Source organism: Trichosurus vulpecula, chromosome 3, assembly GCF_011100635.1.
Source record: "Trichosurus vulpecula isolate mTriVul1 chromosome 3, mTriVul1.pri, whole genome shotgun sequence".
Classification (NCBI taxonomy): Eukaryota; Metazoa; Chordata; class Mammalia; order Diprotodontia; family Phalangeridae; genus Trichosurus; species Trichosurus vulpecula.
In genome coordinates this window covers 93,504,929-93,517,988 of record NC_050575.1, presented here as the reverse complement: position 1 = coordinate 93,517,988, position 13,060 = coordinate 93,504,929, and the positions used below count along the sequence as shown (strand labels likewise).

General features: G+C 39.6%; 1 protein-coding gene across 1 annotated transcript in view; it reads left to right on the top strand.

Moving 5' to 3' along the window:
- The window catches only part of SPINK5 (serine peptidase inhibitor Kazal type 5), a 79,724-nt gene that overhangs the window by 34,970 nt on the left and 31,694 nt on the right, over nucleotides 1–13,060 (top strand). The window contains exons 14-19 of the mRNA XM_036749763.1: nucleotides 282–348; nucleotides 557–684; nucleotides 2,904–2,970; nucleotides 7,597–7,724; nucleotides 8,115–8,181; nucleotides 12,164–12,291. Coding sequence (XP_036605658.1) covers nucleotides 282–348; nucleotides 557–684; nucleotides 2,904–2,970; nucleotides 7,597–7,724; nucleotides 8,115–8,181; nucleotides 12,164–12,291 — 585 coding nt within the window. The remainder of the gene's footprint in view (nucleotides 1–281; nucleotides 349–556; nucleotides 685–2,903; nucleotides 2,971–7,596; nucleotides 7,725–8,114; nucleotides 8,182–12,163; nucleotides 12,292–13,060) is intronic.

The following is a 13,060-nucleotide window of genomic DNA, read 5'->3' as shown; positions in this document are numbered from 1 at the left end:
GTTGTTTGAATTTATATTTATCTAAATAATAGTGATGTAGAATATTTTTAAAATATGACTATAGATAGTTTTGATTCCTTTTTTTGAAAACTTCCTGTTGATATGCTTTACTATTTATCAATTGACCAATGACTTATACATATTCATATAAATTTGGTTCATTTTGAGTCATAAAAATTTTGAGAAATAGCCTTTATCAGAAAAGCTTCCTGTAAGTTTTTTTCCCCAGTTTCTTGCTTTCTTTTCAGATAGATCTTCAATTCTGTTTTTTTTTCCCCTAGCCAACAAGAAGCTAGAGAAATGGCAGCTACAGAGGCAAAAATAAAGGCAAAGAGAGAAGCAGACAAGGTACTTATCAAAGCAACATGGGTGTGGAGTGAAAATTCTTGCTATGATGATCCCCCACTCATATTTTTCCATGGGGAAGTGTCTATGGTCAGGGAAACTAGATGGATTTGAAGGCTGATCAAGCTCTGAAGAACAGGTGGAAGCAGGAGGGAGGCTGGGGAAGCAGAGGAGCTTGGAGAGAATGGCAACCTTACTTTGTTTTTTCCAGGCTTTCTGCAGTGAATTTCGGGCCCAAGTGAGAAATGGGAACCTCATCTGCACCAGGGAAAATGATCCCGTTCAAGGCCCTGATGGAAAAATCCATGGCAACAAGTGTTCCATGTGTGCCAGCATCTTGTAAGTACATGTGCTTGGATCCTAATAAACATGAGAGGAGCACTTTGGTGGGGATACCACAGAGGGAGGGCATTCCTTTTTACAAAGGCATTGACCTTTGACCATCCTTACAAGTTCTTGATTCCAGAGTTTTGAGTGATTTGCCCAGGGTCACAAGGCAAGTTGTAGCGGGGAGTGGGGTAGAAGAGGGGCTTGGTGATCAGTTACAGATAAGGGGAAATAAAGAACAGCAATAAATATGTTAAAAGTTGCACACACTGAAGAGAGGGGAAGATATAGGAGGTGTAAAAATATGGAACAATTTGTTATTATTTTTAAGCTCTCTCTGACACATGAACACAAATAAAAACAAAGTCCGAGATAGAAATTCATGGCTTCTTATTCTTCTCTTTCTTATTGTTCATGTCTCAAGAAGTCTGTGATCTTGATAAGTGTTGAATTTATAATATACATGCATACATAGGCATAATATGTTCACATATATATGTATATGTATACAGATACACATATATACTTGCATGCATTAATACAGTGAGTTGGTATGCAAAGGAGAACATGAATCTATGATTCAAGACACTTGACTCTAGGTCCAAGGCTGTTATTTCATCAGAATTAGAAAATCTATAAATAACTAAGTGCTTACTGTTCCTTTTGGATCATACACACAAACACACATACATTATTAAGAACTACTGACTCATGGAGAAAATAATTAACAGTATATCAAGGCAACATCAAGTAAAAAACAACTGAATTTAATGATTTAAAAATGTTTTTGCCTAATGACACGTAAAATACCCAAATCTCTTGCTTTTTTACATTATGATAAAAATTTCAAATTATGTATAGTATGCATGTATATGCATGTATGTGTGTATACATACATATTTATCTATTATCCTATCCAGCTTAGCAGGAGAGGAAATTTGGAGTCAAGGACACAGAGAGGAAAAAAATGGGAAAAGAAAGAATAAGGGGGAAAAATCATTTGCTGATATTCAGTCATGTCTGACTCTTCATAACACTTTCTGAGGGTTTCTTGGCAAAGATACTGTTTACCGTCTCCTTCTGCTCATTTTACAGATGAGGAAACTGAGGCAAACAGGGTTAAATGACTTGCCCTGGGTCACACAGGTAGTGTCTGATACCAGATTTGAACTCAGGTCCTCCTGACTCCAGGGCTGGTGCTCTATCCACTGATCCACCTTTGACTCTAGTGTCACCCTAGAATCAAACAAATGAACATTTATTAAATAACTTCCTTGTATAAGATGATATGCCAATTACCAAAAATAAAAAAGATAGTAGTGACAGAATTTCTGGGTTGGAAAGGACCACTGAAGCTATCTGGTCCAATCCACACCTCTATAGAATTCCTGCAACATCTTCCAGTGGTCATCTAGTTTTCCCTTAAAAACCCATAGTGAGGGGGAAGCCCACAACATCTCGATTACACCATTATACTTTCAGAAGGCTCTTTGAGAAATAATGTTTTATAGTACCAATGTATAAGCCATTGCATTGTGGACCTCAAACTATATTAAAAATAATAATCATCATAGCTATTTGGTACTAGTTTTAAAAAATACTAGAAAAGAATATTAAATGAATTATCGTAAGAGGGATCAAAAAGAGATGGGAAGGGAAAATGAAAGACAAGAGTTATATTAGTTATATGATAAATTATATATTGTATTACTAGTTATATAATAAGTTGTGAGAGAAGAAAAGAAATGGGGGGGAAGGAAAGAAAGAAAGAAGGAAAGAGTAAAAAGAAATAGAAGAATATGAGAAGAGAAAGAAGGGAAGAACATAGAGGGCCAGAGAATAGAAGAACAGAGAGCAGGCAATCAGGGATAGAAGGAAGAAGAGCCATAGTGGGTTCTTGGATAGATGGATTAGCAGCTCTTAGGACACCCTGCTATTCACTTCAGATAATCTCACTGTTCATCAAACATTGAACTAGCTGAATAACCAACTGCTGCTCATGGCTCATCAGGTGCTCTAGTTCTCAAACCTCTAGAGTTTATGGAGAAAAACTAGAAAGAAACTATTGTCTAGGCTGCAGCAATCATGGCTGGATCAGTGTTACTCTTTGGTATTGATATAATCCCAACTAAGCTCCATCTGGCCTTAGGCAAGAGGTTGTTGGAAAGAAGAGATTCCCTGGGAAGATGGTGGGCCAGGATTCAGTTTCTCCCTTTCTCTCCTATGTGCAGCAAACTGGAAGAAGAAGAGAAGAAAAAAGCAGATGGAGAAAAAAAGGTTAAGAGAGAAGCAATTCAGGTAATTTACTTTCACATCCTACCTTTCTTTCCTTGGGGAACCTCCCATAAGGAACAGCCACCAGCTGTGCACAGGTAGCCTCCTTTACTAACTGCATCTCACCTCTGCCATTGATGACCTTTGATGCCCATGGATCTTAGAAAGGTCAAGCCTTTCTCTTTTAAATGAAAGGAAGTTTAGTATAGTAGAACACTGGATGGGGAGTCGGAACACTAAGTTCATATCTTAGCTCTGCTACTTGCTATGTGAACTTGAGCAAGCCTTTTTCTCTCTCTCAACCTCAGTTTCTTCATCTGTAAAAGAAGGGAGTTTGGCTAGATGACCTTTAAATTCTTTTCTGGCTCTAAATCCTACTAAGCAGATATTTCAAATACACATGTACATAAACTTTTTTTTTCCTTGTTAAGGCAATATGCTTTTAGCTTTGTTATTCATTAGTCCATAGGAAGAGAATTTTAGATGGGTTATCTGGTTCTATCACTTTACTCACATGGAATTTAAACCAGAAAGGTTGTAGTTTTTCTAAAGGTCATTCAGGTAGTGAGAAGCAGAAATAGGATTTGAACCCAAGTCTTCCAGTTCCAAATCTAATGTCTTTCTAGGTCATGTTACACATAGTACCTATAATGGATAGATCCCTGGACTGAAAGTCAGGCAATCTAGAAAGAAATTTCAACTCTATCCCTCTTTAGTAATGAAATTTTGGCAAATCCTTTCCTTTCTCTTATCCTCCATTTCCTACTCTTAACAAGCACAGTGTGCATGTGTATATCTATCTATCTAGATATATACATACATATATAGATATAGATATATATGTGTATATATATGTATATGTGTGTGTATGTATGTGTGTATGTATACATATACACATACATATAATGAGTTGGTATTCAAAGGAGAACATGAATCCAGGATCCAAATTTGTGATTTCATCAGAATTAGAAAATCTATAAATAACTACATATTTGCTGTTCCTTTTAGATCATGGATGGAGGTGTACACATACCCACACACAGTCACACACATATTATTATTATTATTAAAGACTACTGACTCATGCACAGGAGTGTTGTGATGATCAAATGAAATAAAAGGTGTGAAAGTAATATAAAACCACAAAGTGCTATGTAATTATAAATGATGAGCACAACTACAACAAAAACAATAATTATCCCTACTACTAATAATAACTTTAATATCTCAAAAGACCTATGATTTTGTCAGTGCTGGTATTCTTTTTACTAACACAAATAACAGCCTTTCCTTCCTTGCCTTAGTAAAGTTTTCATGAGTTTTTGTTAAGTCAAAAACCTTTCTCCCCCTAGTGGCCAATTTGTGGTGATGAATATTATAGATAGCATCTAGCTAGGTTGGTCCTCAGACAACATTTTGCGGGATCTGTATTTAAGGCTTCCTACTTTGAGAGGATCTGTTAGAGCTTATATTCTTTTGGTATAATTCTTTGATAACCTGTTGACCTCTCCATCTTAACATGTGACATTCACTGGAGGAGGATGTCGGGAATTGGTGGATGGAATGATGCTACCACTGCTGATAAATCCAGAGGACCGCTTTATAAGTGCTTGTATCAATAATCCAGCTAGCAGCTTCTGTGGGGGTGTAAGATCCATCAACAACCAGCACCCAGAAAGCAGCCAACACAGGTCCTTTTGATCTGCTTTACTTAAGGAAAGCAATGTTAAGGGGTTAACAATCTTACTTTAATCCAGCATACAAATAACATCCACCTACTTCAGGGGAAAAATAGAATTCGTAGTTATCAACATCTGGGTGTACAGCCAGGGAGCTCATTAGAACAGCTGGCCCAGAGTCACATGCCACTCCTGCTGTGGCTCAGAGCTCCTACCAAGAACACTAACCTTTGTGCTTATATATCCTGCTCAGGGCCGGAGGGCCCTGACCTCACCCAGGCTGGGCATGGAGAAGTTCCCCACCCCCAATATCACATCAGATACAAATCAATGGCTCCCAATTGTCTCAGTGCTGAAAAATACAAAAACATCCCACTTTATCTGCCCCATTCAAACAAAGGCCAGAATCATTAAAGGTCAACAGCAAAAAGTCCCACCTTAATTACTATTACAGTGCTGGAGATAATATTATTAGTCATCCGATAAGTTAATCAAATGTTAATATTCTTCTATGTCAACTGTTTCAAGGAAAATTATTGCCCAGTATATGAACCATGGTAATACCAAAGTTCTCTGTCACACAGCTGATGATAACAATGAGCACTTATATAGAGCTTTATGTTCATATAATACTTTATATCCAGTATATCATTGTATTGTCTCAGGTCTGGTAGGGAGTTGTGCCCTGGAAAGGTGACAAAGCAGAATAGGAATTATTATTATCTCTATTCTATACATAAGGAAACCAAGACACTGAGGGTTTGTGTGGCTTGCCTACGGATAATAACATTATGCACTTAGAATTGAAAAGACTTAGATGTCATCTGTACAAATCTCCTCACTTGTACAAGTGAGACAAGGTTTAGTGGCTGCAGCCAAGATCACATGGGTAGGATGTGGCAGAGCCTGGACAACCCACATCTTCTCTTTTGTTGGAGTTGGAGAATGGCCTAGGGCTTGCTGGAGAGAATTACTCAGGGCTCACCAGAGTTGGAGAATTAGTTTGAATCTCACAGAGAGTAGGTAATCCTAAGGGAGTATTGGACATAGATCATTTGCCCTGGGGGTTTACATACTGCTGGTGGAGAATTGCTTTCCTAGAGGCACAGAATTACTTTACAGTTACTTGGGGCAAAGACAAACAAAAAATCAAAAATCAAAAACAAACAAAAACCACTTAAAATTTCAGTGGGGTAGAAAATCCCTCAGCGTTTCATGTGTACCAGAAACAGGACATTGCTTCTGGTTTGCTGGTGAGAGAGAGTTGCCTGGAGTGTACTAGGTAAAGCATTTCTTTGAGTTCTGGGGGCTTGAAGCATGCAGAGAATTATTTGAGGCAAGAAGGTAGTTCAGTCGATAGAACTCTGGGTTCTAGTTGTAGATAGAGTCAGGAGGACTTGAGTTCAAATTTGGCTTTGGATTCTTACTCTTTGTGACCCTGATCAAGTCAATTGTCTCTCTGTGTCTTAGTTTCTGCATCTGTAAAATGGGAATAACAGTAGAACCTACCTCCCAGGGTTATTGTAATAATTATGATATTGTAAAGTTATTGTAAGGATAAAATGTGATAATATCTATAGAGTACTTTGTAAATAGACATTTATAATAGACCTACTATGTGCCAGATACTGTGCTAAGGGCTTTTCATAAATACTATCACGTTTAATACTCTAAACAAACCTGCTAAGTAGGTTCTATTATCATCTCCATTTTTTCAGTTGATGAAACTGAGGCAAACAGGGATTAAGTGACTTTGTAAACTTTAAGTGCTATTTAAATGTCAGTTATTCTTAGTTTCAATTGACTGGGAAACTTGAAATCAGAATCACAGTTCTTGAGATGAAAGGAAATTTAGAGGTCATCTAGTCCAGCGGTGTCAAACTCAAATAGAAACAGATCCTTGCTGCTGCATATTGACTTTTGAAAACCACAGATAAACATTTTCTATATTGTGTTACATTTTTGTTTATTTTGTTAACTATTTCCCAATTTCATTTTAATCTTGTTCTGGCTAAACTTAGCAGTTTTGCTTGTTGCCCACTGGCCTGGAGTTTGACATCTCTGATCTAGTCCAAGACCCTCACCCAAAAAAGTGACTTGCCTAAAGTTACAGGGGTAGTGAGTGGCTGAGGCAGAATTTGAACCCAGCTCTTCTGACCCCAGAATCATTGGGTTTCATTTTGTTTTTCACTATAACCAATTGGGTCAGAGGATTATTTTGGGTTTTCTGAAGAATTGTTGAGAGTGGCAGAGGGTGGATGATGACACAGAGTTCAATGGTGACAGAGAATTTCATTCCAGTTCAGGGTAAGGCATAGGACAAGGTGGGGAAGTGCTCTGAGTTCACAGGAGATAGGGAATTGCAGTGGATAGAACTTTTAAGACTTTCCTATATCTATAATGAAATATACTCAAATTTCACTCATTCTGGAAAGACAGTTGATTGGAACTTTCTTAGAGCAAAGAAATACTCAAGGTTTGATGAGGCTGATCTTAGCTCAGGGTTAACTGGAGAAGGAGAATTACTCAGGTCTCACTGAGGGGTGCGAAATTGTTGGGGAGTTCATTGAGGGTAGAGAATTTTCTGGGTGAGGTAGAGAAAATCTGGAGTTTACTGGGGAAAGAAAATTATTGGGTAATTGTAGAAAGCAGAAACAAGCCTTCAACTTATCTGTAATCCACAAATATAGATCCAATGTGCTGAGATTCTTTGCCTAACAAATCAAGGATTAACTGAGGCAAAGAGTGGATCCGTGGTTCTCTGGGAGACTCAGTAGCCTACATGGCCATTCTGGACTCTTCTAGTCCTTTCCTAGTCCATGGCCCTGAGCCAGGGACTTGGGTTCAAATTTAGTTTGCAAAAAGCAGACTGTCTTGCTCTATCTTGCTCAGAAAGAACAACTTGGATATTAATAACCAGTACCTATAATTCAATATTGAGCCTTCTCTTCCTTCTTTCACCCATGGCCAGGAGCTGTGCAGTGAATACAGAAACTATGTGAGGGATGGCCACCTTGCCTGCACCCGAGAGAATGATCCCATCCTGGGCCTGGATGGCAAGATGCATGGCAACACATGTTCCATGTGTGAAGCCTTCTTGTGAGTATGAGAGTCAAGAGATGTCTGTAGAAGAGCTTGTGGAGATTGGGGAATGGAAGTTGGGAGGAGCAAGGGGCTGGTGGAAAGATACTCTGTATTATTTGTTCCCTTTCCTTTGTACATTTGCCAAGGGCAGTCATTGTAGACTGGGATATGTAATAGACGAGGGTCTCAGAGCTTTCAAGAGATTTGGAGATTTTTTCTTGGATGCCCAATAGATACTTGTTTGCTTATTGTGAATGTTCCCTTAGGCAAAATCTAGCAAAGCCCAAACCTATGTTTGACCCCTTTGTTCTTTTCCTTCAATGTCAAACAGACCATTGAAAGACCAGTCCTCTTCTCTGACAGCCATCCTGTACTTGAAATGATTCCTCTTTCTCTTTCTCTCAGCCAACAAGAAGCCAGAGAGAAGGTTGCTGCAGCATCCAGAGCGATCGCAAAGAGAGAAGTTACAAAGGTAGTTATCCAGGCAATATTAGGCTGGAAATAACAGGCCAAGGCTTTGGATTTTCCTGCCATGATGAAACTTCACGGAAGTACAGAGGTAGAGAATATAAAATATCAGAACTTAGAACATGAGGAACATGAGGTCTCAGGGTTAGAAAGATCATGGACTGGGAGTCTATCAAGTCAAATTCCTTCATTTTACAGATGAAGAAACTAAACCTCAGGGCAGTTAAATGGCAAAGTCCCCTAGACGATATCAGATATGGGGTTTGTAGAATTATAGAACTAGAGCTGGAAGGGGGCTCAGAAGTTATCAAATTGAAATCCCTCATTTTATAAGTGAGGGAAATGAGGTTCAAAGAAATTGCCAAATATTATACGAGCAGTAAGAACCACAAGTAGGATTTTTACCCAGATCCTCTGGTTCCAGAGTTAGCATTCCTCCCTTTGTACCACGTTTCCTGAACTGGAAGGGGACTTGAAACAGAACATCAGAGCCAAAAGTGAGCTTAGACCTGTGAAAATGGACTACTGAAGATGGAAGGACCTTTAGAATATAGTCTGAGCTGGAAGGGATATGAGTACGCAGAATACTGAAACAGAAAACATTGAATACCTTAGTTGGAATGAAAGAAAGAATGAATGAAACACTCATTTATTAAACACTAATTTTTTGGAAGCACCAATTGAAGAGAAGTTCTCGCTCTCTTTTTTTTTGAGGGAAGAAGGCAGGGCAATTGGGGTTAAGTGACTTGCCCAAGGTCACACAGCTAGTAAATGTGTCAAGTATCTGAGGCCGGATTTGAAGTCAGGTCCTCCTGACTCCAGGGCCAGTGCTCTACTCACTGTGCCACCTAGCTTCCCCTGAAAAGAAGTTCTCAAGGAGCTCATGTTTGAATTGGGAATGGTAGTACATATAGCAGAGTTCAGCTGTAGGGTAGATGAAAAGGCCTGGGGGTCCTCAAGATGTATATAAGGGGCTGATAAAGCCCACTGCCCTTAGTATAAATCATAGTGCTTGCCCCATAGGAATATCCCACAAACATTAGGAAGGCAGAGGAGGGTCTAAAGGTCAGAATAGAGAGGTTCTTCATTCCCTCTGACAGGGATAGGGCTGGAGGCCAGGAGAGTGAAAGAGTAAGGTACATCAGCAGGAAAGTTGGGGACTCGGAATGTTGAGGTTTAGGGGTGCTGGGATCTTGAAATAGCAATGTGTGGATCCTGGGGGAATGAATTTGGCCTAAGCCTTCTTTCAGCCAAAGAAAACAAAGTTTATTAAAAATCTACCATATTGGGTAGACTGTTAAGGCATCTGAGCATTTGTGTCATCAATGCAAGCGGGCCAGATTGAATCTGAGCACTTTCATGCAAACAAGATGGATCTTATATACAGAAAGACTAAGGGAGGGATCTAGGGATGGCCAAATAGTCTGAGAGGATTAGGGGAGGGGTTTAGGGAGGTTCTTGATGAGAGTGGCTAGTAGGCTGAGGTGACTAGAGGTCAGTGGCAGGAACCAAGACAATGGGATTAAGGGTGGGAAGTAGCAGAAGACTATCTGGGGATAACAGACAATGAAGGGCTAGGGTAGGGTAAGGTAACAGAGAATTGGGCATAGAGATAATGAAAGGCTCATAGTCTTAGGAGAACACCAGATCTAGTGGGAAAGTTCAAGGAGAGCTCAAGGGGGTTCCAAGAGCTCTACCCTAGCAAGACCAGATGGCCTTTCAGGGTCCTTCAGGTTTTAGATCTATCCTTCTTGTATTTGCATTAGGACATAATCAGCTACTAATACCATATGAATAAATGTAAAACAGTAGAAAGAGTGCTGTATTTTTAGTCAGAGGCTGTTGGTTCAAAACCCCCTATTTTGCCTCTTAATGTCTCTCTGATCTTGGGCCAATCACTTAATTTCCATTGGTCTTAGAGTTCTCATTTGTAAAATGGACTAGGTTGACTTCTAAAGTCCATTAAGTTACATATGAGGTCCTAGGGAGGAAAGATTATTATTAACTTGGGTGGAGGGTTTGTCAGGGAAGGCCTCTTACAAGAAGTGTCCATGCTACCTCAGTAAAATTATTCCCACTGTCAGCAAACTCACACCAATCTTCGTTGCCACCTTCTAGGACTATTGCAATAGTCTCCTAATAGGACTTCCTGCCTCCACTCTCTCTACACTCCATTTCATCTGCCATGCAACATTAGACACATGTCCTTATGCAAAGATCTGATCAAAAAGTGACTATGGTTCCCTATTGCCTACCAAGTAAATCTCAACCAAGAGTTCAAGGACTATGACGATTAGGCACCACCACCCAACCATTTCAGCTTTATCTTTGTTTACTTCCTTTCCCTCACTCAAGCCAAACGACTTCTTCCTTCCGCCTGAACAAACTACATACTATCTTCTCTCCATGTCTTTGGTAATTTCTTTCCCTTTTCCTGGTATTTTTTTCCCCTCACTTCTTATCTATTGAAATCATTCTCATAATTTGGAGTTTATCTGAAGTGTCACCTCCACTACAGTGGCATATCCCCAGTCAGTAACAATATTATCCCCTTGGCCTTCACATAGCACTTTATTTGAACCTGTCTAGTGCAAATACCATATAATATTAGGCATTAAACTTTTCTTGGTGTCTTATGCCTCTACCAGACTATCTACTCCCAGAGGGAATATCTTATCTCAACTTGTATCTAAGTGAATTGTAAAGTTTGGAAGATGTGCAGGGCACCAAATAAATGACTATTGGATCAGACTGAAATCAGCAAGATAAAGATGAGTCATGTTAGATGAGGCTAAAAATGTAGGCTTTGAGGGAGCCTTGAATGTCAAATTGAGGAGTCTGACCTTTATACTCCAGGCAACAGAAGCCTTTGTTAGGTTTCTGAGAGTGGGGAGAGATGACATAAGAGAAGCCCTCAGATTGCTCCTGCAGACAATACAACCCTGTAAGAGAACATTTTATTGAAACTCATTTCTAGAGAGAATTTCTAGAGGGCAAAAAAGAGAAAGAGATAGAGCCTAAAAGAGAGTCTAATAAAGCTGTTTTAAAAAATTTTATAAGGACAACTTTTGTACTTATATCACCTTTGCTTCTCAACACAGCTCTAATCCCTCCCTCTCTGGAGAGCAAAGGGGGAGGAAACAAAGCAGTTTAACAAAGTGAGCTAATATAGCAACTGAGTTTATGCATTTCCTTATCTTTCTTCCAGGTCAGGTGTGGTCTTTATGATTGCCCAATTCAAGTTTCAGGCCCTTTATGTTTTGCTGTTCTAAAACTCTTAACTTGTCCTATGGGAAACACCTCCTTTTTTTCACATGTAAATGGAGGGAGGGGTTGCCAATTTTTATGCCACAGGTCTAGATAATCAGAGAGCAAACCTTCACACACACACACACACACACACACACACACACATACATACACATACACACACCCCAAAAAGCAATAAACAAAAACCCTTGATGTTATGAGACAGTCTTTAGATGGTAATCATTATGATAAGAACTCTATCTAATTCTAATCACTGATCACTCACAGACAATTCCCTCCAGTGGCTGTGTAGAATCACTGGGGTTCACTAAGTGAGTTAAAGGTTGGACATTTCAAAGCTATGAAGTGGTTGAAAACTTATTAGACCTGAGAATTGGCATGGGTGTGGGTGGGGGGAGCTGAGCTTTAGTCCAGGTGTTCTTCCACTGAGCGCTCCTATGGCCCTGGGCAGGTCATTTTTGTTCTGAAAGGTCTCAGGGTTTCCTCTGCCAAACTAGGAAGCAGGACTAGACTCTCCTTAGTGTCCTTTTTATAGTGAATGCTTTATCTCCCTTCCAGCTCTGGCATTCTGTTTTCTGTCCTAATGTCCACCTAAGGTCCACTTGAGTGCTGATATTCTATAAGTCCATTCAGAGACTGAATGTTTGTAATCTAAGTTATAAAGTTCTAGGAATCTCTGAAATACCAAGGTCACCAAGATTCTCTTCTTTTTGTAGCATACATGTGATGAATTTCGGAGTCTTGTGAATAATGGGAACCTTTACTGTACCAGAGAAAATGATCCTGTCCGGGGACCAGATGGAAAAACACATGGCAACAAGTGTGCCATGTGTAAAGCTTTGTTGTGAGTAGACACAGGGAGGAGCTGGAGGTGCTGGTGCCTCTCTGTTCTCCTAGTCAAAACTCAGGTGCTCAGTGACTTGATTCCCATCACTTTCTATGCCACTTCTCTCCACCAATAAACTCCCCTACTGATCTTCAGGGAAATACAAAATAATGGAAAAAATACAAATACATACATATATACATACATGTGTGTATGTATGTCTGAACAGGGGATTTCTTGGGTGTATGGCACTCTCCATAAGGAAACTCCTTCCGCCAATGTTGCTTGACAGTTCGTCTGCAATGTGTAGTCTAAGAAAGTTACCTGGGTAGCACTTAGATGTTAAATGGCTTGTCCATGGTCACAAAACTAGTATGTGTCGCAGGCAGGACTTGAATTCAGGGCTTCCTGACTCCAAAGCCAGACCTCTGCCCATTCTGCCATGTTGCATCTCAGAAATAAGAATAAAGGTATGGATTTTACAATAGCCCTGGTAAAGCAATGGACCATAGTGGGAAAAACCACTGAATCTGGAGTCAAGGGACCTAAATTTGATTTCATAGTTATCTGAGGCAAGCACCTTAACTCTGTAGGTCTCAATTTCCTCACTTATAAAATGAGTTAGTCAGTCAACAAGCATTTATTAAATGCTTCCTATGCATCAGACATTGTGCTAAGCTCTGGGGATACAAATACCAAAAAATGCAAAAACTAGCCCTTGACCTCAAGGAGTATAAATTCTAAAGGGGGAGACACCATATCAATAACTAGGTACATATAAGATATA